This window comes from Magallana gigas, chromosome 4 (assembly GCF_963853765.1).
Source record: "Magallana gigas chromosome 4, xbMagGiga1.1, whole genome shotgun sequence".
NCBI lineage: Eukaryota > Metazoa > Mollusca > Bivalvia > Ostreida > Ostreidae > Magallana > Magallana gigas.
Genome location: NC_088856.1, coordinates 15,690,474 through 15,717,875, shown reverse-complemented (window position 1 = coordinate 15,717,875; position 27,402 = coordinate 15,690,474). Strand labels below are relative to the sequence as shown.

The window sequence follows — 27,402 nt, the reverse complement described above, 5'->3', positions numbered from 1 at the left end:
TCGTTGGATAAAAGAAAGAAACAAATTGCCGTATATTGGAGTTTGAGTCTGACATCATCATAATTATTTCATGCAATCTATGATTTTCCTAAAAGCAATGGTGGTTTCAACCAATTGATAAAAGAGGCGTCTAGATTTCAACCCTGTCTGTTTCGGTCACTAAGGTTCGACCAATCAACAAATGGGGCATGTTGATATCGGTCCTGTTAGTTTCTATAGATCTATGAATTACATGTAGCTAGTTACTTTCTATAGAGCTATAAATAAACTAAAGTTTCCGTAAGAAATAGAGGGAATCATACTCGATCCATGTAAATATAGTCATATCAAACCCGTAAGCCATTATGGCCCTTCAGGCCTTTGATTTTACCTTTGTTATTTTGCTATGTTTTAATGATATTAATGTCTGAACGTTATGTGCGCCTAAAATTGTGTTGATACTGTTTTCCTTTACAGTCAAATTGGATATGGAATTTTTGTTATTTTTAGCTCACCTAGACAAAGTAAGGGGGAGCTTATGCTATACCCCCGGCGTCGGCGTCCGGACCTGGTGTGTCTTATGATACTGATGCACCAGACAGGTTTGAATGCTGAGTCATAGGTTTCGGATACTGGAGGAGGTTAAGGTTTTAGAGCTGGTTAAAGTTTTTGGAGCAGGTGCCCTCTGATGAATATATCTTTGTTATTACTGGTCCTAACGTCACCAAACTTGCATGGATTGTGGGTCTTATGATATTGATGCACCAGACAGGCTTGAATGCTGAATCTGAGCCAAAGGTTTCGGATGCCGGATAGGGTTAGGTTAGGTTAGGTTAGGTTTTAAGACCTGGCTTAACTTTTTAGCTCACCTGAGCCAAAGGCTCAAGTGAGCTTTTCTGATCACAATTTGTCCGTTGTCTGTCGTTGTCGTAGTCGTCGTCGTTGTTGTCGTCGTCGTTGTAAACTTTTCACATTTTCATCTTCTTCTCAAGAACCACTGGGCAGATTTCAACCAAATTTGGCACAAAGCACCACTAGGTGAAGGGGATTCAGGTTTGTTCAAATGAAGGGCCACGCCCTCTTTAAAGGGGAGATAATTGAGAATTATTGAAAATTTGTTGGTATTTTTCAAAAATCTTCTTCTCAAAAACTAATCGGCCTGAAAAGCTTAAACTTGTTTGGAGGCATCCTCAGGTAGTGTAGATTCAAGTTTGTTCAAATCATGGTCCCCGGGGGTAGGGAGGGGCCACAAGAGGGGGATCAAGTTTAACATAGGAATATATAGAGAAAATCTTTAAAAATCTTCTTCTCAAAAACTAATAGACCAGAAAAGCTAAAATTAAAATGGTAGCATCCTCAGATAGTGTAGATTCAAGTTTGTTCAAATCATGGTCCCCAGGGGTAGGGTGGGGCCACAATTGGGGGATCAAGTTTTACATAGGAATATATAGAGAAAATCTTTAAAAATCTTCTTCTCAAAAACTATTAGGCCAGAAAAGCTAAAATTAAAATGGAAGCATCCTCAGATAGTGTAGATTCAAGTTTGTTCAAATCATAGTCCCCGAAGGTAGGGCGGGGCCACAATTGGGGGATCAAGTTTTACATAGGAATATATAGAGAAAATCTTTAAAAATCTTCTTTTAAAAAACTATTAGGCCAGGAAAGCTCAAATTAAAATGGAAGCATCCTCAGATAGTGTAGATTCAAGTTTGTTCAAATCATAGTCCCTGGGGGTAGGGTGGGGCTACAATTAGGGGATCAAGTTTTACATAGGAATATATAGAGAAAATCTTTAAAAATCTTCTTTAAAAAAACTATTAGGCCAGGAAAGCTCAAATTAAAATGGAAGCATCCTCAGATAGTGTAGATTCAAGTTTGTTCAAATCATAGTCTCTATGGGTAGGGTGGGGCCACAATTGGGGGATCAAGTTTTACATAGGAATATATAGAGAAAATCTTTAAAAATCATCTTTTCAAAAACTATTAGGCCAGAAAAGCTAAAATTAAAATGGAAGCATCCTCAGATAGTGTAGATTCAAGTTTGTTCAAATCATAGTCTCTATGGGTAGGGTGGGGCCACAATTGGGGGATCAAGTTTTACACAGGAATATATAGAGAAAATCTTTAAAAATCTTCTTTTAAAAAACTATTAGGCCAGGAAAGCTCAAATTAAAATGGAAGCACCCTAGATAGTGTAGATTCAAGTTTGTTCAAATCATAGTCCCTGGGGGTATGGTGGGGCCACAATCAGGGGATCAAGTTTTACATAGGAATATATAGAGAAAATCTTTAAAAATCTTCTTTTAAAAAACTATTAGGTCAGGAAAGCTCAAATTTGAGTGGAAGCATCCTCAGATAGTGTAGATTCAAGTTTGTTCAAATCATAGTCCCCGAAGGTAGGGCGGGGCCACAATTGGGGGATCAAGTTTTACATAGGAATATATAGAGAAAATCTTTAAAAATCTTCTTTTAAAAAACTATTAGGCCAGGAAAGCTCAAATTAAAATGGAAGCATCCTCAGATAGTGTAGATTCAAGTTTGTTCAAATCATAGTCCCTGGGGGTAGGGTGGGGCCACAATTGGGGGATCAAGTTTAACATAGGAATATATAGAGAAAATCTTTAAAAATCTTCTTTTCAAAAACTATTAGGCCAGAAAAGCTAAAATTAAAATGGCAGCATCCTCAGATAGTGTAGATTCAAGTTTGTTCAAATCATGGTCCCTCGGGGTAGGGTGGGGCCACAATTGGGGGATAAATTTTATACAGGAATATATAGAGAAAATCTTTAAAAAAATTCTTTTAATAACTATTTGGCCAAGAAAGTTCAAATTGGTGTGTAACCATCCTCAGATAATGTAGATTTAAGTTTGTTCAAATCATGGTCCCTGGGGGTAGGGCGGGACCACAATGGGGGATGAATTTTTATCAATAGAGAAAATCTTTAAAAATCTTCTTCTCAAAACTATTAGGCCAGGAAAGCCCAAATTTGAGTGGAAGCATCCCCAGATCATATAGATTCAAGTTTGTTTAAATAATAGTCCAGGGGTAGGGTGAGGCCACAATGGGGGATGAATTTTTACATAGGAATATATTGAGAAAATTTTTTAAAATCTTCTTTTTAAAGACTATTTGGCCAGAAAAGCTTAAACTTGTGTAGAGGCATCCTCAGGTAGTGTAAATTCAAGTTTACAAAATCACAGTCCCTAGTGGTAGGGCGGAGCCGTGATGGTGGTTTGAATTTTTACATAGGAATATATAGGGAAAATCTTTAAAAATATTCTGGGAAAGTTTTCGGTCCAAAATTCAGTACTTATATGAAAGCACAGGTTATGCAGATTTAAGTTTGATGAAATCATGATTCCCTAGAGAAAAGTGGGGCCACGTAATGGGGGGGGGGGGGGGTTATAGGAATAGAGAAAAATCCTCTTACAGGTACAACAACAAAAGGGGCTTGGTATTTACTAAAAAATTAGAGGTGGATAAAAATTAACAGATTTTCATTTTTTTTTAGCAAGATCTACTGTACTTAGTTGTCAAGATATTTTGATACTGTAATGCTAATTTGATCAGAATTAAGGCAATTGTTGCTCAGGTGAGCGATGTGGCCCCTGGGCCTCTTGTTTAAACAGGTGCCCTCTGATGATGATATCTATACTACTATATTAAAATAATAGACTCAAATTTTTTAGCTTTAATACCGAGATATCGGAAGAGTACTGTCTTTTGTTTTATATATTTTTAACATCATTGGTACCTTTAAGATTCCATTAGTATCAAAATAAAGACTTAAAAGTTGTCTTCAGTATTAGAGACCTGTGATTTGACAGTACAACATGGAGCAATTGTAAAGGACACTTAATTTGTACATTATTGAATATCAATCTACTGTATATTCCTTATATTACGCAAGTACTTAATTCCGTGATCCCACTGTTTTGTATCAAAAAGCGAGAATATAAAATAGCGATTGCGGAACTTTTATCCTCATTTCATATTATAAGTTCTCAACCCTAAAAAAATAATGGCGAGATTTTAAAATCTGCGAAGAGTGCTCCTTGCGATTGAACGAAAATATTGGGAATTGGAAGTTAACAGTATAGCCTTACCAAATGTTTAGTTTTATATCCTGCGTAGGATTTTCTAATCCTGGTAAAAATAGTATTCCATTAAGGTACAATGTCAAAGATTACTTGTATGCAAAAAAGTGTAAAATTCATATACTTTACAATATTTATTTTTTGTTATTCTACCGAGGGGCCATCGGGCACAGTATACTTTGAACGCCCATTTAAGGTGGAAGGCTACGTTGTCACAAAATGCCTGACTTCCGTTTGAAACGCCATCTTGTCCCAGAATGATAACATTCAGTCGTGGTAAAAAATAGCAATACACTGTTTAATTGAACTCTTCTAACGAGGGAGATGAGATAAGAATGAAATCACCAAATTGCTTAGAAAATATGTCAATTTTCTTTGTGATTAAAGCTTTCAACTAACATTAAAAAAATACAAACTCCAAAATGAAAGGATCGGTCTTTGCGAGTCACAGCAAAATGTTAATCAGAAAATGGCGTAAGTATTCAGTTACTGTGAAAATTTAAGGGTACACAATTATCAATACAGAGATACATTAATTTAAAATTTATACAATTTTAAAATTGTTTGTAATATTAAATTTTCTTTTTTTACATATTTTTACATAGTATGGTATTTATGGTAATATTTTGGGAGTTTATTAGTCCCCTACCGGTTTCACCGGAGGGGACTATAGCTTTCCTCTGCGTCCGTCAGTCCGTCTGTCTGTCCCACTTCAGTTTTCCACACTTTTTTTCTTTATGCATTTGAGGAATAATATGAAACTTGCTGAACAGCTTCAAAATGTCAAACTACAGATCAAGTTTACACTTTTGTAGCGTCTGATTGACATATTTTCGAGAAAATTAATTTTTTAATGTTCGGGTTCGTTATCGGGTTCGGTGTGTAACTGAATAAACGAGGTCAGACCGTCAGTATGTAGTCAGTAATAATATCGTGCGTTACTTGTACCATTCCTTTTCCTGTACCATTCCTTTTATCATTTCTAACAAACAAATAAATTCTATAAAATAGTGTCAAACATTGTGTTGTAAATTTACAATCGGGTTCGTTGTCGGGTTGGGCTGTTTAACTGTTTGGTTTGATTCGGGGTACAGAAGACGGTAAGAAATGATATTGTGCATAACAGTGCATTGTTTTCACAAATTTTTACCAGCGAATACAGAATAGACTTGGCAAAATTACAGGAGATGAAATAAAGAGTATTATTTTACCTATTTCCTATTTAATTTCTATATCAACTATATAGTTTTAATGTCCTCTGTTCTTTTATCTCTGATTAAAGCATGACATCTCGTTTACAATAGCTCTGAAATAGTTGTGTGCTTGGAAGCTTTCATAGAATAATACAAACCGGTAGGGGACGTGTATTGCTTATGCAATACTCTCAGAATGCTTGTTTAATTTGACAATTAAGCTCATCAAAGAAAATCATAGTCCTTTGGGATCAGTTTTTTGATATGGAGTTCCATTGTACCACAGGAGAAAATGGGGAACATTTGAAACAACTAATTGCATCTGTCAAGACTTTTATTAGAAAGATATTCAAAGTTTTATCAACAGAAGAGCATTGCTTGGCTACCGGTATTTCCATTTACTGCAAAGGGAGGGGTTATTGTCATTTTGTTGGGTTTTCTTTAAAACGAATAAAAAAAAATATCATCAGATGCATAAATATGTATTTACAGTGAAATTCTGACAATTTTGATTTTAAATTTTCTGTGTTAACTTTTTAGCTTACCTGAGCTGAAAGCTCAAGTGAGCTATTCTGATCACATTTTGTCTGTCGTCCGTCTGTCCGTAAACTTTTCACATTTTCAAAATCTTCTCAAGAACTACTCGGCCAATTTCAACCAAACTTGGCACAAAAAATCCTTAGGCAAAGAGGATTCAAAGTAATAAAAATTAAAGGCCACATCCCTTTTCAAGGGGAGATAATTAAAATTTAATGAAAAATTTCGAGAAATTTTCAACAATCTTCTTCTCAAGAACCATAAAGCCAGGAAAGCTGAAACTTGTGTGGAAGCATCCTCAGGTAATGTAGATTCAAAGATGTGAATTTTATGACTACCAGGGGTAGGGTGGGGCCACAATGTGGGGTTGAAGTTTTACATAGGTATATATAGAGTTAATCTTTAAAAATGTTTGAAACTTGTGTGGAAGCATCCTCAGGTAGTGTAGATTCCAAGTTGTGAAAATCATGACCCCCAGGGGTAGGATGAGCCACAATGGGGGGGGGGGGGGTAAAAGTTATACATAGGAATATATAGAGTAAATCTTTAAAAATCTTCTTCTCAGAAACTAATCAGCCAGGAAAGCTGAAACTTGTGTGAAAGCATCCTCAGGTAGTGTAGATTCAAAGTTGTGAAAATCATGATCCCCGGGGGAAGGGTGGGGCCACAATGGGGTGTCGAAGTTTTACATAGGAATATATAGAGTAAATCTTTAAAAATCTTCTTCTCAGAAACTAATCAGCCAGGAAAGCTGAAACTTGTGTGAAAGCATCCTCAGGTAGTGTAGATTCAAAGTTGTGAAAATCATGATCCCCGAGGGTAGGATGGGGCCACAATGGGGGATCGAAGTTTTACATAGGAATATATAGAGTAAATCTTTAAAAATCTTCTTCTCAGAAACTAATCAGCCAGGAAAGCTGACACTTGTGTGGAAGCATCATCAGGTAGTGTAGATTCATAGTTGTGAAAATCATGACCCCCGAGGTTAGGGTGGGGCCACAATGGAAGGTCAAAGTTTTACATAGGAATATATAGAGTAAATCTTTAAAAATCTTCTTCTCATGAACCATAAGACCAGGAAAGCTGAAACTTGTGTGGAAGCGTCCTCAGGTAGTGTAAATTCAAAGTTGTGAAAATCATGATCCCCAGGGGTAGGGTGGGGCCACAATGGGGGGTCAAAGTTTAACAAAGGAATATATATTGTAAATCTTTAAAAATCTTCATCTCAGAAACTAATCAGCCAGATGATTCTTTATAATTGTTAAGACTTTGGCCCCAGGACAATTCTTTGGCCTCACAAGAAGGTTCAGAGTTTGATGTACGTTTATATCCCATATATAAACTATTGTTAAGGATCTTTTTGAGAACTGCAATACTCAACATATGATATGACTATAAAATCATCCTGTTAGAAAAGGGACTAATGATTATAAACATAAGAATATCCAGGGGTAAAATGGATTTTATTTATACAGGATCTACATGTATTATTGTACATTGTCCAGATAGTTTGTATTATGACTCCATTAAGCTGATTTTATCATACCTATTGTTCCTCGGGTGAGCGATGTGGCCCATGGGCCTCTTGTTTATTCTTATATTATTTGATAAACGACTATTGGTACAGAAATTATTATTATTTATATCATTCTATATTATAAAGAAAATGTCAGCTCGACGCCTTTGTGGCCGTTCCGGCGTTTGATTTTTATTTGTATGTGTTCCTAACCTTTATTATTCAATTCAATTATTTGTCCCATTTGAAATTAGCCTTGAGGGGTGTTAATCCCATTAAGACAGTTCTAGTTATTATGCGGACTGTTGTATACTAATGTGCTAGCTGTGAAGTTTGAGTGTTGTGCAGTCCCTAAAAATAATAATTAAAAAAACAAATGTATCCTCTTTCATAGTAATCAATTGATTTGATTGATTATTTTATTGACAAGTTACTGTACCATCACAAAAAATTCAGCAAATGGTTATTTCTTTGAAATGAGACACAATTGACCTTACCGAGAAAACTCAAGTTGTTTAGCAGACAAAATCTCAATGAATTTTTTCTTGTACATTCTTTATCAAGCGTCATTTTAAAAAGCATTTTCATGATCCTCATGTGCAAATTCTTTGCAAAATGGTGAATCAATTTGTTAAAAAGTTTACTAGAAACTTAAAAAATCCAGTCAACAATGAGAAGATTTTGGAAAAATTGATAAATTAAATTGCTTGATATCAATTGTATGTATCTATGTTTTATATGTAGAAAAACTGTCTGATATAATATATGTGGTGTTACCCCAACACGTTGGTCTTTTAGACGTACTGTAAATCTGGAAATTTTTACTGTAGATAAATTTTGAGCTTATTTGCGCGTGCTCTTTTTAATTAATCAACAACAAAATAAAAGTAAATGTTGTTTAAGCACACGCGTAAGGTTACTAAGCACTAAATAAATGGCTTAATTTTAACATCAGGTAAGACTAATTTTAAAACCCGTCGGTCAACCCGGAAAATTCCGAACTCTTGAAGACTCAAACTCTTGATACCTCGAAGTTTTTCCTCGGTCCCATGGACTTCGAGCTATCAAGAGTTACCGGTATATTGATTAAAATTGTATTATATTACAATACCGTATGAAATTTACGTTTGATAATCAAGCATTATTTTTTACAAATGATATATGATATAGTGTCAATCCACTCTTAACAGTATCCATGAATATCCAAGATCATTAACTATGAGTTTCATGTAATATGATAAAAGGTGGTCTCATAATGGTGATGCCCCTGTCTCAGTGAGCTTTAATTGTAATCTTTGATTACCTATGTTATTCATTTGTACGAAGAACAAGAAATTATTTTGTTGTGGCCTACAAAAAAAAGTCAGCATTAATTTAGGGTTTCTCTCTTTTTTTCAAAGGGTTTTTTGTTCGAGAATCTGAAGAGGTGATATTTAAAGCCCTGGAAGGTGAAGGAAAGATGTGTTACTCTGGAGACATGTTCGATAACTGGATTTATTTTAGTCCAGTAGAAATGAAAGAGAAAGATTGGTTCAGTAAGGTTTGTATTTGATATATTGCTAGTTTTTCACATATCACCTCCTCAATCACCCAGTATTCTTCACTGAACAATGACAATGGTACAAATGGACTCTTTTTAAATGGCTTTTCAATGATGAAAAAAAATGTTGTTGTTGCAATCTCCCCCCTCCTAAATAAGCATAATAACCCAATACATGTAATCACCACAAATAATTTGAGAAAAATTATAAGTTTGTTAGAGCGAAGCGAGCTCTATGAACCAGTGCACACAGGAAAAAGAATGAATTACAGATTCATCAAGAGAAGGACTATGTGCGGTTTAATGCATTTTTTACCCCCCAAATCAAAGTTTTAGAAAGAGCTTTAAAAATAAGGTGAAAGATAGTTAAAATCATATTGGAAATAAAGGTGTACAAGGTTATCACCACAGTGACTCCATAATGTACAAATGACGTCATGAAGATTGCATTATTTTGATAAATTGATGTTTTGTAGCAAAATATGGCTGTTTTCTGATGGTTTTTCGACTGGGAAACATCGACGCAGGCTTGCTCAAGTACCATTTTTTAGTATAATGTGTATAATGTGTATAACTATCTGAAGAAAAACATATGTTAAAATGGAACTTGAGCAGACCTGCACTCTATACCTTCAAATGCAAAATACAGACCCTGAAACATACTACTACATGTGTAAACAGTTTAGCGTTTCGTGTGAATCGTGAAGCGTTTTGTGTAAACCGTTTAGCGTTTCGTGTGAATCGTGAAGCGTTTCGTGTAAACCGTTTAGGGCAAAGCGTGCATCCTTTCGGGCAAAGCGTGTAAATCGTTTTGAGCAAAGCGTGCGAGAACCGTGTAAAAGGTTCATCAGATTTTATTTGGAACTCTCTGACAATTTAATTGTTTTAAAATAGCGCCCCTGTTTTACATTACTTTAAACTGTTTGTGATAGGCAAAACTCTTTTGTAGGTATTCTTATGAATAAAATATATAAAAAATGATATACTGATCTTTTTGCAAAATTTAATTAATTTTTAACAAACAAAAGAAAGGTACGCATATTAAAAAAGAAGACTAGTAACTGAGACTATTCGGCTGTGTACAACCAGCACAAATAACCTCAGACATTGGGTAAGACCTGCACCTGGCTGGACCTGTCAATCAAACTCTGTGCATTCGTTTTCATTGGATGGTCACACGTCTCTTTTTTTGTCAATAGCCAATAGAAATTTAATGACTTCAAGGTAGTCGAACCAGTATTTGATGATGCACACAATTTAAAAGATAGGTTATTTAACATTTATTTGAACAAAATTAAATGTAAACATAGAAAGAATATATACTGTTCATTTCTATGAAATGCGGGAAGTAAATTTTTTGGAATCCCGATTAAAAATATTTCTACAAGTAATTATTTTAATTATTTAAACACAGATTACGGAAAACAACAAGTCTAAGAATTAAATAACACACTGGAATTAGCCTGAAATGTACACATGCAATTAATTATTATGGGAATATGTATGCATGCAATTAATTCAAATAGATTATGATAATCTATACACTGCACACCATTATACGGAGCACCGGTAAAATATACGAATATTGAGTCAAAAATAAAAATCATATTATTTCTTGTTCTTTTTAATTCAATGTTAAATTACTTTGAGATTTAATTCAAATAGATTTTGATAGATATACTGCACGCCGTTATGCGGGGCGCCAGTTATGTACAGTGGAGCCTCAGTTATCCGGACGCTTTCGTTCCCAAGTCCAATCGTCCGGATAGGTGAAGCGTCCGGATATCTGAAATGTGTCTATTGTTGTCATGAATGATAATGTATTTGTATACAATGGCTCCCAGTGATGATACTAGTTTTTTTTTGCCTTTCATACCATATAGCAACACATGCTAGAGTTGTATGTTGATATAAACGTTTTTAGATATAAAGAACTCTACTTCATTTTATTATTTTGTCATGAAATATTAACCGGACAATAATGATGACCGAATCTAGCTAAATTCTTTGTGTCCAAGTGTGATACATGTATGTGTGTGATACACTGTTGTTTGCAATTTTCAAATTTTTGAAAGTGATTTGGGAAGTCAGTGTGTTTATACAAGCTACTCATTAGGGTCTAGCATGTAAAAAAGGTCTGAAACTTAATTGACAGGGGTAATTATTTGTACTGAGAAGGGTATCATCAAATTTTACCGTCCGGTTAAATGAAGCAAAATTAGTTGTAAATAAGTGTTTTGTGGTAAAAACAGACCGTCCGGATCCGGAACGGGGATTTCTGGATAAATGAGACAAAATAATGTATAAAAAAATCTGTTCCCAAATGAAATCGTCCGTAAACTGAAGCGTCCGGTTATCTGGCGTCCGGATATCTGAGGCCCCACTGTATACGAATATTGAGTCAAAAATTTAAATCAATTTTATATTTTGTTCTTTCCGAAATCCGAAATTTCTTTATTGTTTAATCGATTGATTTTTAGCTCACCGAGACGAAGTTAAGGGAAGCTTATGCTATACCCCCGGTGTCGGTGTCCGGACCTGGTGAAAGTTTTTGCTGCAGGTCCTGTATCTAAGATATTACTTGTCCTATCTTCACCGAACTTGCATGGATGATGCATCTGGACCTACTTATGGACTTGAAAGACTTGGATGCTGAATCTGGGTCCTAAATTTCAGATGCTGGAGGAGGTTTAGGTTTTTGGACCAGGTTAAAGTTTTTGTTGCAGGTGCCCTTTGGTAGCAATATCTTAGTTACTACTGCTGGTCCGTACTTCACCAACTTGCATGGATGGTGTGTCTTATGATACTGCTGCACCAGATAGGCTTGCGTGCTGAATCTGAGCTATAGGTTTCGGATGCTGGAGGAGGTTAAGGTTTTTGGAGCAGGTTAAAGTTTTTGTTGCAGGTGCCCATTGATAGCAATATCTAAGTTACTCCTGGTCCTAACTTCATCAAACTTGCGTGGATGGTTCGTCTCATGATACTGATGCACCTGACAGGCTTGAATGCTGAATCTGAGCCATCTGAGGTTTCGGATGCTGAAGGAGGTTAAGGTTTTAAGAGCTGGTTAAATAAAGTTTTTGAAACAGGTGCCCTCTGATGATGATATAATATCATGTTTGAAATTCAATGTTATGATGTATTATGTAATATGATATTGTAATATAATACTATATTGTATTGTATTTTATGATATTGTATTATTTGATCAAATACAATAATGTATAACAGAATACAATGTCATATCATATGTTACAATATCATATCTCATCATTGTTTATTACAGTATGTATTATATGATATATATTATAAATATGACATGATGCAATATTTAATTTTATACCATTGTATTGATTAACATATGAACATGCCGGTATGATTATCATAAAAAATTTTATCAGATGATATACGATATTTTGTCAAAACAGAATCCATGAATATCCAAGATCATAAAGTATGATTTTCATATAATATGATAAAGGTGGTCTTATGAAGGTGATGTCTCATAAGGGTGATGCTCCGTCTCGGTGAGCTTTAGTAATCTATGATTACCTATGTTTTTCTGTGGTTTTATGTACGGAAATTAATCGCTTGTTTTATAGCATTTTTTCTAACTAATGTTACTAATTTAATTTTAAATCACTTTCAAAATTATCAATGTAAATAATTACAGGTTTATTTACTGTTAGTAGTTTACATCGTATTCTCTGAAACCAATAAAAAAAACTACTGTGAGAAGAAAAAGTAAATCCCGCTGAATACTGGAAACCGATTTCAGTTTGTAATCATACGGATTTTATTTTGGTATTGAATATTGAGTTACAGTAACTTTTTTTCTGGAATTTTTTTTATTATTTATGGCACTAATATGAATCGTGGATATTTCTTTTGAGCAATAAATAAATTTATAGAAGTAATATTTTTGGCTTATTCTGTGATTAAATATTTTTTTGCTTTAAATATTAGTATTAATTTAATCTAAATAATCAATTCAATACTTATGTACATATATGTTTATAATATCAGTATTTCTATTATTTCGTGTTTTCTTAAAATTAATTCTTCCTAACAGAGTCATGGTAAAAAACATAGAGGACCCGAAGGAAACGAAAACGATCAGGATAAAAGCGTGTCCAAAGCGTGTGAAAAGCGAGCAAATCGTTTCGTGCGGGAATCGTTTCGTGTAAACCGTTCAGCGTTTCGTGTAAATTGTTTAGCGTTTCGGGCAAAGCGTGCAGTGTTTCGTGTAAACGGTTTAGCGAGTGTGTAGCGAGTGTATGGTGTAGTAGTACGTTTCAGGGTCTGTATAGAACAAAAATGAGAATTTTTTCATTTGTTTGCAAATTTGCAGGAACTAGGTCATTTAGGTGACATCATAGATAAACAGCTAATGAGCAATGATGACTAAAATCAAGATTAAAGTTATAGGCATCCTCTATACAATGATTCTTGAAGATTTGATTTTTATACGATACTGTTTAAAAATGAGTTGAAATCGGGGGCAGATATTTGACCATACCGAACATAGTCCTTTGTTTGTCCATGTCCCATAATGCTCTCTAATGTTTTCTTCCGTAGTCACCCCTGCGAATGTTATTGTCATTTAAATTTTAGACCACGTGGTTTTATTTGACCTTTCAGTTTCGCAGTAAAATTCGTGCCTGGTGTTTATAATTTATTTCATAGAATCTAGGCACTCGTAGTGAAATATAAAAAGAGGTTTATTGATTTTAAACTCTATCATGATACTGATAACCATGCCAATGCTTCATTCAGTTTATTTATTGTACTCTTGTACATCAGTATGCTTGCAGTAAAAAGCTGAAATTAACAAATAACAGAGTTATAAATCAAAATTCCTATCATAGTTTAAATAAATACATGACAAATGACTGAAAAAATATATGTTGAATTAGGGAGCCACCCTTTTGAAAAAAGGTGATTTTATCATACTTATTGTTCCTCACACAGGATGAATGACCATCTTTAAGTCCTCCTTAAAGATAGCTTAAAGGTGTTTAAAGGTAGCTTAAAGACGATCTTTAAGCCACCTTTAAGCTACCTTTAAGCTATATGTATTGCTTAAAGGTGGCTTAAAGAAAGCGTAAAGATGGCTTAAAGGCAGCTTAAAGACTATCTTTAAGCCACCTTTAAGCCACCTTTAAGGACAACTTATAGGTCCTTAATGTCCAAACTTCTTTAAGCCACCTTTAAGCCACCTTTAAGCTACCTTTAAGCCACCTTTAAGCCATTAAAAAAAATTTAATTCAATATTGTGCTTAATTTCCAACAAAATGTATTAACTTTATGAAAGAAAAGGTATTAAAACGGTTTTTGTTCTAGAAAGAAAAATGAAAAAAAAAACACCAAAAAAAAAAACAACGGCTGCGGTGAGAATTGAACCCGGGACCCTTAGATTACTAGCATAACCACACATCCTCTGCGCCACGGCAACTTACATATTTATAAGCGTTTTTATATCCTATATATCAGTGGATATTGAATCACTGTATTGAATGTGTTTACTTGAAAAGATTTTGACAAACCATTCAGTTTGTAACAATCAATTATATCTAATTTATAAATTACATGCATGCGTGTATTTAGAATGAAATACGGAACTTGGTCTTCAGTGAACAAAAATATATTATACCTAAATGGAAACCGTTAGGTTCACTATAGTAGGCTTTCTTAGTTAATAAATTTAAACCGAGTAGATATACGTAATTCATCTAATTTATAGCTATAAAAATGTAAGAAAGAAAATGAAATCATTTCTTTTATTAAATGCATTGATACTATTAGGGTATTTGTTCAATTTCCCGCAATTTCCCGGTTTTCATGATCGCGGCGCCGTTCCAATATGTTTAAATATTTACATGTAATTGTATGTACATGATTTTTAAACTATCAATTCTATAACAAACAAAATTACCAATTACCGGTGACGTATTTACTGCATGTGACAATTGCAAATGACTTGTACATACAATTGTATGATGTGCCAGGCCGGGTATATTTGACATATTTACCCTTATACATATATTTAAATAATCAACCCCTATTTATGATCACCGGTACATTAATTAATTAGCCTCAAGATTTTACTCTTACATACATGTATCGTTAATTTGTAGACGTAACATATTTGAAACCCAGAGCTAGGAAATAATACTTTGAAAATGAATTACAAATGTAAATTAACTTTTATTCACTAGACTTATCGTATACTCGTACATACTAAGATTCAACGCCTTTAGAAACCCTGACGTGCACCTGGGCACACGACACACCTGTTGTGTATATCTTGTATATTCTGTGTTAGTTCCAGGGGTTTTCTTAAGTTGGACAAACAATAGACTTTAATTAGATATACACAAACATGCACCTGGGCACACGACACAACTGTTGTGTATATCTTGTATATTCTGTGTTAGTTCCAGGGGTTTTCTTAAGTTGGACAAACAATAGACTCTAATTAGATATACACAAACGAACAAAACTATGTCTAGACAAACAAAGCAGTAATATCCTGCCCGATATAACAAAGGCAGTTGAGAGTCTTTTCATCTTTAACATGTATCTAGCAGATCTAGAGTTAGAAATAATGAAAATTGAAAAAAAAATACAAACCTTAAACCGATTAACAAATTAAATCATGCATTTTTGGTTCATTATCTTTATTTTGTTTAATAACCAGATGAACTGAGAGAGAGAGAGAGAGAGAGAGAGAGAGAGAGAGAGAGAGAGAGAGAGAGATTTTTCACCGATTAATTTATAATAGGAAACAAACATACTTTAATTAGTTTTATGCACATATTAAGATACAGAGACTGCGCTCATCCCTACACTAATTTTGAAACCCCCAAAAAATTATAAAGAATTTTATAACGGCAATCTGTGTCCATCGGAGCGGTGCTGATGATAGCGATCTGTGTTTAATGGAGCGACGATTAAAACCGCCTGGAACCCCCCCCCCTTCCTTGGAAATTATATTATCACTCGGATGACCCCCTCCCATCTCTATAAAAGAGCGTTTGCATTTAATATATGTTTTTATTGTTCAGCTTGATCAATATTGACTTAAAGGCCACTTAAAGACAGTGTAAAGAGAGCGTAAATGCCACTTAAAGATGCTTAAAGGTGGCTTAAAGGTGGCTTAAAGGTAGCTTAAAGAAGTTTGGACATTAAGGACCTATAAGCACTTGCTTAAAGGTGACTTAAAGGCGGCTTAAAGGTTGTATAGCCTTTAAGCTCCTTTAAGTCACCTTTAAGCCACCTTTAAGGACTTGCTTAAAGATGGTTTTTCGCCCTGTGTCAGGTGAGCGATGTGGCCCATGGGCCTCTTGTTTATTATGAAAGTCACTGTAGCTCCCAGGTCGTCCATCTGATTTTTTTCAGACCGGGACCTACAGACCTGCAGCTAAAAATGAATTAGAATATAGACAAATCAGCTTGAAAAAGATTTTTTACTAGTATATCGAACCTATGTAAATAAAAACAGGGCACGAGCCTTGTTTACATGACGAAGAATTGTGAGCCCTGTATCTTGCTTAAAACTCATCGACTGGCTATCAAATTTCATTTGATCATTAGAAATGCATTTCTAAAGCATTTTAAAGGGGATCAAATTTTATTTTTCGATTTCTATTGTTTACAATGCTTGAGTAAGGCACTTCTAATAATCAAATAAAATTTGAGAGTGATTCAAAGAGTTATAAGCAAGATAAAGGGCTCACAATTCTTTGTCATGTAAACAAGGCTCGTGCCCTGTTTTTGTTTACATTGTCAATATACCAGTAAAAAATCTTTTTCCAGCTTATTTGTCTACTTTTTAATTTATTTTAGGGATGGATAAAAAGTTCCTAACGTTTAACACATTCGTTTTAAGTTTAAAACTGAAATTTTAACTTCAACTTTAAAAATGTAAACAAAAGCTTTGTTTACATAGCGAAGAATTTCAAGCTCTGTAACTCGCTTATAACTCAACAAATTACACTCAAATTTCTGTTGCCTATTAAAAATGCCTTTCTGAAGCATTGTAAATATTAAAATCGGAAAAATAATTGTTGACCAAAATCGTGACCATGCCCCTTTAAACAGTCCCATTTAGTTTGAGATAACGAAGTTTGACTGTACTTCTTAACTTACCAAAAGACATGCCTTTATCTGTTAACAAGAGGTGCAACACTTGGTCTGGAGGTTACATAGAAAACAAGCATGAATTAATTTGTTTGTCTCCTTTTTGAAAAGTTTCAATTGATTTTCTAAACTCTGATTAGTCAGAAGCAAAGGCCGTTTAAGATGACCTCCTATCAATACTTGTCAGGCTCTGACAAGTGTAAGGAGAAGGGGGTGCATGGTTTAAATCAGACTTATTCACAATCCATTCTCACCACGAAGCTTTAACGGGAGACCTCGTAGTTAACTATGATTTTTCATATGTTGCATGTATTATGATCAAGGTGGTCTCATAAAGGTAATTCCTTGTCTCAGTGAGCTTTGTTATCTGTGATTACCTATGTTTTCACTCAAAATAGCTCTAGAAATTACAGTTAATAATTTAATAATTATTTGTGAACAGAATGAAGATATCAAAGAAATTACTGATGAAAAAATCCTGTCAGAAATTCATCATTTGACTATGGCGTTTCAAGCAGCTCAATTAGAAGAGTCCCCTGAATCTTCCCCAAATAGGCTGGATATCCATTCACAAGTGGTAAGTGTTGGTTTCTTAATGCTTGTAAAAACAGAAAAATGGTGTTAATTTTTAGATCACCTGACTTACTCGGGTGACCTATTTCAATAGGTGTTTGTACATCGCCGTGTGTTAACAATCGTTCTATTCAGAATGAGTGCATCTTTTGGATAAGGGGAACATAAATTTGTAATTTTATCCACATCAGAGATGTGTTTTTCTTATTTATTGCATACAACAACAAATTCGTAACAAATGTGTTTTACAAAAATTTGTTCTTAATGAAACATGTCTCCTCTTGCTCTGTGTAATGGGCTTTAGTTTAGACGACATGGTTGCCATTAAATTTTCTAAAAAAGGAGTTCAGTTGAGCTTTTCTTATCAAAATTTGTCTGTGTCTGTCGTTGTCATTGTTGTTGTAAATTTTTCACATTTTATCTTCTTCTCAAGAACTACTGGACCAATTACAACCAAACTTGGCACAAACCATTACTTGGTAAAGGGAATTAAAGTTTGTTCAAAACAAGTGCCACGCCTGCTTCAAAGGGGAGATGATATAGATTAATTGAAAATTTGATGGTATTTTTAAATCAAAGTACTGAAGTACTGACGGGAGTTGATTTTATCGATTGTTATTTATTTTAAAATGAACGATATGTTATTTTGCATGGCAAGTAAATTCCTATAAGTATTTGAATTACGCACATTTTTATAATATGAATCCTACAGGAATTTCGTGAAAATCCAATATCAATGACATGTTGTGAAATATTCAAAGAATTATTCCATCAAACTACATATAAGTAATCGAATTAGTTATAAGAAATTGTATGGATCCAAGCGAAATTGAACTCTACCCTCGTTCAACCAGACTCTTAACTGTATCTGTTAATCTCCGACAGGCAAGAGAGACTCTATGCTTGTCGGAGATTTATGGAGACAGCCAAGCGTCAGGTTGAACGAGACTATATTGAACTCTGGCGTAGGAATACATAAAATGTATGACTTCAAAAAATATCTAAATTGTTCGTACCATTTAAAATCTGACTATTTATAAGGTATCTATAAATGAGTTTCCTTGAAGAACAATGCTTAAGAACTCATTACATCGAATTTATTGATTATAACTAAATGTTGTCAGCGGTGTTGATTTGTGCTAAGGTCCAAACACTGTTTCAATTTTGTTTTGCCTGAGTAACTGCATAGGAAAGTTGATTAAAATCAACTCCCAAAAATCTTCTCCTCAAAAACAATATGGCCAGAAAAGCATAAACTGCATCCTCAGGTAGTGTAGTTTCAAGTTTTTTGTACCCCCGCAAACGAAGTTTAGGGGGGTATATTGGTTTCACCCTGTTCGTCTGTCTGTAGACGCAACTTTGTCCCCAGTATGGAATTTTTTACTACTGCATGGAACAGTCTGAAAATTTGTACATTTGTTGATCACCATCTGAAGATGAAGATCTGAATAATACATGTATATATCAATTATCCATATATGTGTAAAGTGATATATATTATTAGAAACTGATATAATGACCAAAACAAAAAACCAACAAGTATCTTAGGCATGTATATAGTTTTAATAATTTAGATACGTTACATATTAGGGCCTTAGATATATTACATGCAAGCAAAGTACACATACATGTATTATGATTTACAGTGTGTCTAATCTTGAATTATTAATTCACTTTTTTTGGAAATCAATTAACAATGGGAATTCACATGCTTCCATATCAACTTCATACAAGCATTCATACTTTGTCATCCTTCCATTCAATCTTTTTACACACAAAACCAACAAACTTCATTTGAAGTTTGATCTTTTAATTTATTAAGAATTTTCTTTCCAACTAATTTTGAAGGAGACTCAATAAAACTTGGAAGAAGAAGTGATTGTTGTTTGATTGTTATTTTTCTCCTATTTTCCTTTACTCTCTCAGCTAAATTTGTTTTTTATTCATTAAATTTTTGTTCAACCTAAATTAAAGGATGGTAAGAGAGTTTAGAATTTTCAGACACCTCTTCCAAATGTTCATTAATTTGCATAACTTTTACCAGATTATGTTCTAGATCTTCAATAGAATACATAACGCCTTTACTGCTTTGTTGAAAAATATTTTTAGGGCCTTTGCTTGAAAGAATATTTTTTCTAAACTGCAATTGTGCAACTAATGCATCTCTTAACAGCTGGTCTTTGTTAGATTCTTGAGACACTTTTAATTTATAAGACTGGATGTCATCTCTTTTCGGCCATAAACCACCAATAAATACCTTTTGATTGTACATTTTATTTTCTTGCATGACTCTTTTTTTTTGTTTAGCTCTTAAAATTTCAAGTTTTGTTTCATACAAAGTCCTTTGTCTTTCTTTTATTAACTCCATTATTTCAGGTGCAGATTTTCTTGCATCATTAATAATGGAGTTTTTTTTTCACTATTTGAAAACGAATTTAACCAAGTAGATGTTTTATTGTTAGTCCACATGATTACAGACTCATATGCAGTTGTAGAAGCTGATGATTTGCAGTTGTAGAAGCTGATGATTTAAGTCTCATTGAAACATCTAGTTGGGCAAAATCTCTTTCAGAACAATTGTGTTTGTTGTTGGTACTGCAGCGGCTCTCAATTGATCAGTTTCAGATGGTTCATAATATATTCCACCAGGAAGTTGATCTTTTGCTTGCCTCTGTAGTATCAACAACATGCCACATATAGCAATTCTAAAGCCATTTGAGTGTATGTTTCAAATATAGCATCATTTGTGTTCTCAAAGAGAGAATCGTACACCTCATCTAGATCTAAACTATGATATTTATAATATAATATAAGTGGTCTGGTGAGGATGATGCCTCATCTCGGTGAGCTTTGTAATCTATGATTACCTATGTTTGATATATGGTTAATTAAAATGTGTTCACATAAGGAAGGGACCCTTGTTAGACTGAGAAGCATGTCTTTCTTCAAATGCTGCCACTTGCTGATTAAAGTTTTGTCCAAAGCTACTTAGGTGATCGATGTGGCCCTTGGGCCTCTTGTTACATTTTTTTTACTTCTTCTCTTGAACTTCTTGGGCAATTTCAAGCTTTATTGAGTGAAGGAGGGTCACATCCTCCTACGAAAGAAGATAGTAAAAAATTATAATAAATGTTGAAATTTTAATGCCTTCATCTGGATGAGCTATGTAATGTTTAATTACTTAACTAGTTTCTTTTTCACTCATTACCTATTTAAGATGGACCAGTTGTAAATATTGATTAGTGTTATGTATAGTATAGTTATTTTATTTCATTTTGCAGGAATTTGGACACTTTGGTAGTCAATCAGAAGATTTAAAGGTCCAGCCCTCTCACATGGCAATTTTGTATTGGGAGGCTAGAGCTCAAGGATTTCATAATTTGAGAGGAAAACTTTTTGCAGAAGCGTTCTTAAGGCTTTTGTTTACAGGCATAGATAATGTGAATGTCTCCTATTCTACTGCAGGGTATGATTCTCACCTTGATCGCTGGGGTTACATCCAAGATGGTCCAACTGAAAGATTATCCGGGTATTTAGACAGTGGTGACCACACTCCATCTGATTCTTTATTAACATCTAAAGACAAATACAGAATGATGTTGAAAAATTTAAATAATATTGCATTTGACCTAAGAGCATCTTCTCAAAAAGCAACATCAGATGTTTTTGTGTCAATAGGTAATGATTTAGTTCTGATAGCGGAGGTGGCAAATGTCAGTGACATTGAATATAAAAAAATGCAACAACTCCATACACAGATGTTGTTAAGTTTGGACAAGCATGAAACTCTCTTTGGCATGTTAGTACAAGGCCATCAGGTTTATCTTGCTGAGTATATTTTTGAACAAGCTGGGGGATATAAGAGAAATTTTAGTCAGAAAGCATTCAAGTACCAGACAGAAGACTTGAAATTGCTATATTCATACTTGCGGACACATATTTTGTCAAAACAAGAAAATAAAACAAAGTGACTAAAATGAAGTATGATCATGATTGGTTGAAGGCAGTTAGAGTACCTTGGTTTAATTGAATACTGTGTTTACTTCCAATTTTCAGAGAATTTGTTGCTGACTTTATCAACAAAATGAGATAATCATTGAAATACATTATCAAGAAACATATTGTATTGATGGAATCATTGGCAAGGAATTCACATACTATTGAAACTATCATTTTCACTAAATAGACAAATATTAATGTTCTTGAATATTATTATTACTTCAAAACACTTACTGATCATATAAATGCATTTCTTGCATAGTTCTTTGTCATTTTACTGAATTATGGAAATCTTATAAGAAAAGTAATATATAATGTGGCACAATTCAGACATGAATGCCAACAAAGCTGAAATTTATGTGGAAGCACCCCCAGGTAGTGTAGATTTAAGTTTATAAAAATCATGATCCCCATGAGTAGGGTACGGCCACAATGTGAATTTGAGTTTTTACATAGAAATAAATAGTCTAGAATAAATCTATAAAAAATCTTCTTCTTTAAAATTAATTGGCAAGAAAAGCTGTAACTTGAGTGGTCGAAACATCCTTAGGGTGGATTCAAATTCATTCAAATCATGATCCTATGGGTAAGGTAGGGAAAATGGGGGTTGAATTTTTACCAAGGGATTTATAGTGAAAAATCTCAAAAAAATCTTCTTAAAAACCCTAGGGCTGGGCTAATATGATGGATATGCTGTGCATTGTACATGTTTGTGTGCATTATTATTATGAATTTGAATATTATAAAAGTTTGACCATTTAAAGCCTGCAGGTCTCTTTTTACCAAAATTGTACACATTTTGACTCTTACAGGTAGAGTTTAAATAAATCAAAATTTCTCCATATCATGAACCCCTCCCCCTTTGTTTATGAAATTTTCTTTACAATTATCAAGTAATAAAAGTGAGGGTAAGAGTAAGAGGAGTCTCAGATTTAGGTTTAGACTCCAAAAGAAGCTTTAAATGCAAACAGAAGACATCTGGACTGGTCCATAGGGGTACAATGGTACTCGGGTGACTGTCAAGGCCTTTAGGCCTCTTGTTGAAGGAGTCGTGCTCATTTATATGTTTTATCTTATTCTTGATGTTATGTTATTTTGCTCAATTGGTCCTTCATTCTGAATATGCGGTTGTTAGCAAGATGTGGTTGTTAGCAAGACATTACAGATAATTGTTATTCATACTTGTAGTATATAGCTAAAAACTAAATCCACATTTTATAACTATTATTATTCAAATATTATGTTCTCAGTTGTGGTCTAAGGACCAGGTGTTCATTGCAGGAATATGTTTAACACAATCCAATAAAAAACACTTTTCAAATTATAATTAGATACTGTTTTGCTGTTAAATAGGGCAAATTTGATTGTAGAGATTTTTTTCTACAAAAGGAAATGTTGTCAATGTAAACTTCATAGTTTTATTTATTATCAAATTTCCATTAATTAAAAGGAACTACTGTATATACACATATATGTATGTATTGCTTTTAATTGTTGTACATGAATTTGTGTATTTTTTACAAAATTTTGTTTTACATGCATTTGTTAAGTTTTATACAAACTTTTGAATATTAACAATTTAATATATATTAAAGGGATTTAAACATGATTTGAGCTCAAATATTTTAATTTCATTTTTCTGTTTTCAATGATTTGAGTTGTTAAAATTGGTATTTGTTTAAGCCTGGTCCAAATTTAAAGGTCAAATATTGAGTTACAAGCAAGATACAGAGTTTAAAATTCTGTGTTTTGTAAACAAAAGCTCATGTCTTGATATGTCCCCATTCGAAGATGGCAGATCATATTTCTTTGCTGTTGTCCGTCTGTCTTTCTGTTTACCGGTCAGTCTATCAAGTTTCTGTTCATTTTCTTCATAGAGGTTGGAATGAAATTTGAAAAAAATTTGGTATACAGATTTATCATTATAATATCTATATAGATCAAGTTCGATTTTGAGTATGATTGATCAAGTTTTACCCCATGGACTTGAGAAAAAAAATCCAATTACTTGCAGTGTTTAATTTTTTCGCAGGTCTCCAAGCTTAAAGGAGAGGGCATAAGTGTTTCACAAACATCTCTTGTTATTGTTAACTCACTTGAGCTGAAAGCTCAAGTGAGCATTTCTGATAACTTTTAGTCTGGCATCTGTTTGTCTGTCTGTCCGTCCGTCCGGCCGTCTGTAAACTTTTTACATTTTAAACTTCTCCAGAACCACTGGATTTCAACCAAACTTGGCACAAAGCATCCTTAGGTGAAGGGGATTCAAGTTTGTTTAAATAAGGGGCTACGCCCTCTTTTGATAAAAATTATTAATAATTTGTTGGTATTTTAAACAATCTTCTCAAAAACCAATTGGCCAAAAAGCTGAAGTTTTATTGAAGCATCTTCATTTGGTGTAGCTTCTAGTTTGTTTAAATCATAATCCATTGGGGTATAGTAAGGCCACCACGGAAGGGAGGGGGTGTCAAATTTTTGCATAGGTGTGTATGGAAAAAAATCTTTAAAAATCCTCTTCTTAAAAAACCAATTTGCCAAAAAAAGTTGTAATTTGTATGGAAGCATCCTCAGGTAGTGTAGCTTCTAGTTTGTTCAAACCATGATCCCCGTGGGGTAGGGTGGGGCCCCAATGGGGAGTCAAATTTTTTATAAGGAATATATTAAGAAAAATCTTTTCAAAAAGCATTTGGCTAGAAAAACTAAAACTTGTGTAGAAGCATCTCAAATAGTGTAGATTCAAGTTTGTTCAAATCATGATCCATGGGGTATGATTGGGCCAAAGGGGAGGTTGGGGGGGGGGGCTCAAATTTTTACATAGAAAAATAAAGGTAAAAATCTTTAAAAAAAAAAACATTTGGCCAGAGGAGCGTTATCTTGTGTGGAAGTATCCTCATATAGTGTAGATTCAAGTTTATTCAAATCATGATCCATGGGGTATCATGCGGCCACATTTGGTTTTTACTTAGGAAGAAAAAGAGAAAGATCTTTTTAAAAAAGCATTCAGTCCAAAAAGCAGTAACTTGTGTGAAAGCACAGGTTATACAGATTAAAGTTTGTTCAAGATTATCTAGAGAAAAGTGGGGCCACAAAGTTGGGGGGGGGGGGTGTTATATAGGAATAAAGACAAATCCTCAGATAAATGTTAAAACAACAAAAGGGGCTTGGTATTTTACCAAAATAATTCGCAGTTAAAAATCAGCAGATTTTGAAAAATGTTTGAGCAAGATCTAATGTACCTTGTTGCAGTTGTTAAGATATTTTATTTTTGATACTGTAATGCTGATTTAATTTATTGTTGCTCAGGTGAGAGATGTGGACCCTGGGCCTCTTGTTTACACTTGTGTTGTATTGGCATAAGTTTCAATTAAATGTTGTTTTTTTTGTAGATAATATTCTTCAACTTGATGAACAAATTTAATCAGTTTATCTTGGGTCATATTGTCAAAGAAGTGGTAATTCCTTACTTTACATTATAATTATTTGAGATGCGAGCTTTGTTTACATTACAGGGAATTCTTACATATGTATCTTTCATACCTACTTTCTAATTTTGAAATTTTGGTTAACTATTTAAAATGCACTAGTAAACCATTTTACACAGGAAAAAATGATTTCAAATTTTGTCATAGTCCCTTTAAGGTCAAGATCAATTAAATGATTCCAGAGTGTATTTTTTAGGCTAAAACCATTATGACTAATAGTTTACTTGATGAATCTCTTCCTGTATTACGCGGCTTTAAAGGAATTACGTAGAAATAAAACAATATTTTGACATTCTATATTTAATCACGGGAAAAGTAACCATGGTACCAGGTATATTCAATTTGACTTCATTTTAAAGAGGAGGTCAACAACTTGTTTAATGCCGTTATTGGAGAGACTGTATGCATTTTAGATGTATTCCATTAGTCAAAAATGGACAAAACTCTGAGATTTGATACTTTTATCCTTCATATTTCAAAGAACATGGTTGCTTAACACATGATTTTTCATTGTGTCTACCAAAAATTTAAGCCCTGCATGATACAAAGTTATTGTTATGAGGCAATTCATTGAAACAATTTATATATCTTGAATTTCATAAACCCTCTAGGCACCTTTCATTTACTAGATCTTGACCTTAACTGCAATGAAATAATTTAATTTATTCATCAATTATTTATGTATTGTACAGAAAAATTAATGTGTACAGTAATCAATCAAAACTGAATCAATAATGAATCAGAATTGTTAAAAACTATTGAAATATTTTCATGTATTTTTGTATTTAAATATAATAAAACATTAAGCAAAAAGCATTTGATATTTGTTTATATAGGGTTATCTCAGGTCACCTAAGTCACTTGGATGACTTATTGCAATTTGTCTTCATCTGTCGTCCTGTGAATGGTGCACCATTCATTAACTACTTTACATCTTCTATTAACTGCTTCTTGAAAACTGTCAAAGCCACTTGTTACCATTTTTAATGTGAAGCATCTCTATTGTAAGAGAAATCTAAAATGTAAAATCAATGGCTCTGCCACCCCTTGGGTGCCATAGGAGGGGCCAAATATGTTAAAAGACTAAAGGATCTATTGCGAATAGCAAAAGAATTTACCTATAGGGCTGGTATTGGTTTCTGTCTTTTCAAAGAGCATATCGATTCCCATTCCTCTTACTGAATTTTGGCCATACACTTTAAACTCTTAGGTTCTGGTTTTAGTGATTGAAAAAAGTTCACAGTTGTGGTCGAGCAGTACGAGTTATGGACGCTTTTTTTTACTTATTTAATCTTTAAATTTCATTTTCTTTCTATAATACAATACATGAACTTTAATTACTTTATATGCGTTTATTTACAACCAGGGATATATTGGCAACTACAGATGTCTTGCGTGAGACTATTTCAAATTTCGTTTTATGCATCAATTTTCTTCTATTCTATTGGAACCATTAACACAACATTAACACAATATCCTTTCATAAAAGTAATGTGTTATTTTTCTTCATTCTTGATATGAACATACTTATGATGTTGAAATTCTTACATATGCTGTGTTCACAATGACGTTAAAATCAAATACAGTCACACTTTGTTATTTCAAACTGGAGGGGACTACTTAAAAACTTCAAAGATATCCGAGTATTCGAGATATAAGTAAAATACTTAAAAAATAAGTGGTTGGGACTTAAAAACCACTTTGACATATCCGTTGTATTCAAGATATCAGTGTTCAAGTTATCGAAGGTCAAATGTATTTATTTTCCTTATATCTCATTCAGTTTTGAACATTATAATTCAAAATTTATGAAACAGATCTGTATCAACAAGAACACAATCATTCATTTGCTTTAATGAGAAACAATGTTTTTTAAAGATTTTTTTATTTGAACTTTTATTTCAAAAAGATGGACAAGCAAGTTCTCATGTTAATGTCTCTTGTTGTTACGAAAGTTTTACTCGATGTGGTCCTTAATGTGGGAGGATAACACAAAATTTGCATATTTTTTGCTTGGCCTGATTTTCTTACGAGGCACCTATCTCAAATAAAAAAAGCAGCTCGTGAATTTACATGTATTTCCATTGAATCAGATATATTTATTTGAAAGAGCAAACGTGCATTTAAGAAGAAGATCGAGGTTTAATTTTAATTTTTTTTTATTCCAATTATATAATGCAAAATAATATCCTGCACAAGCGCAGGATTTAACTCTTAAACATTAATATTTACATTCTACTATGTTCCATTAAATTCTGTGATGTTTAAATGCATCTAAATGCAACACCTATTCACTGCGTATGAATTTACAAGTAATTTACATAAGTAGTTCTCAAACAGTGATTT

At 33.5% G+C, this 27,402-nt stretch overlaps 2 protein-coding genes across 8 annotated transcripts in view; both read left to right on the top strand.

Annotated features, from left to right (window-relative positions):
* LOC136274494 (uncharacterized) overlaps nucleotides 1-25,862 on the top strand; it is a 50,665-nt gene extending 24,803 nt beyond the window's left edge. Inside the window, exons 3-5 of the mRNA XM_066081441.1 lie at nucleotides 8,724-8,863; nucleotides 17,448-17,582; nucleotides 20,860-25,862. Of these exons, the coding sequence (XP_065937513.1) occupies nucleotides 8,724-8,863; nucleotides 17,448-17,582; nucleotides 20,860-21,549 (965 nt within the window). The 3' untranslated portion in view covers nucleotides 21,550-25,862. The remainder of the gene's footprint in view (nucleotides 1-8,723; nucleotides 8,864-17,447; nucleotides 17,583-20,859) is intronic.
* Nucleotides 1-27,402, top strand: part of LOC105332754 (uncharacterized protein DDB_G0280205) — a 255,829-nt gene that overhangs the window by 110,304 nt on the left and 118,123 nt on the right. The window lies entirely within an intron of this gene.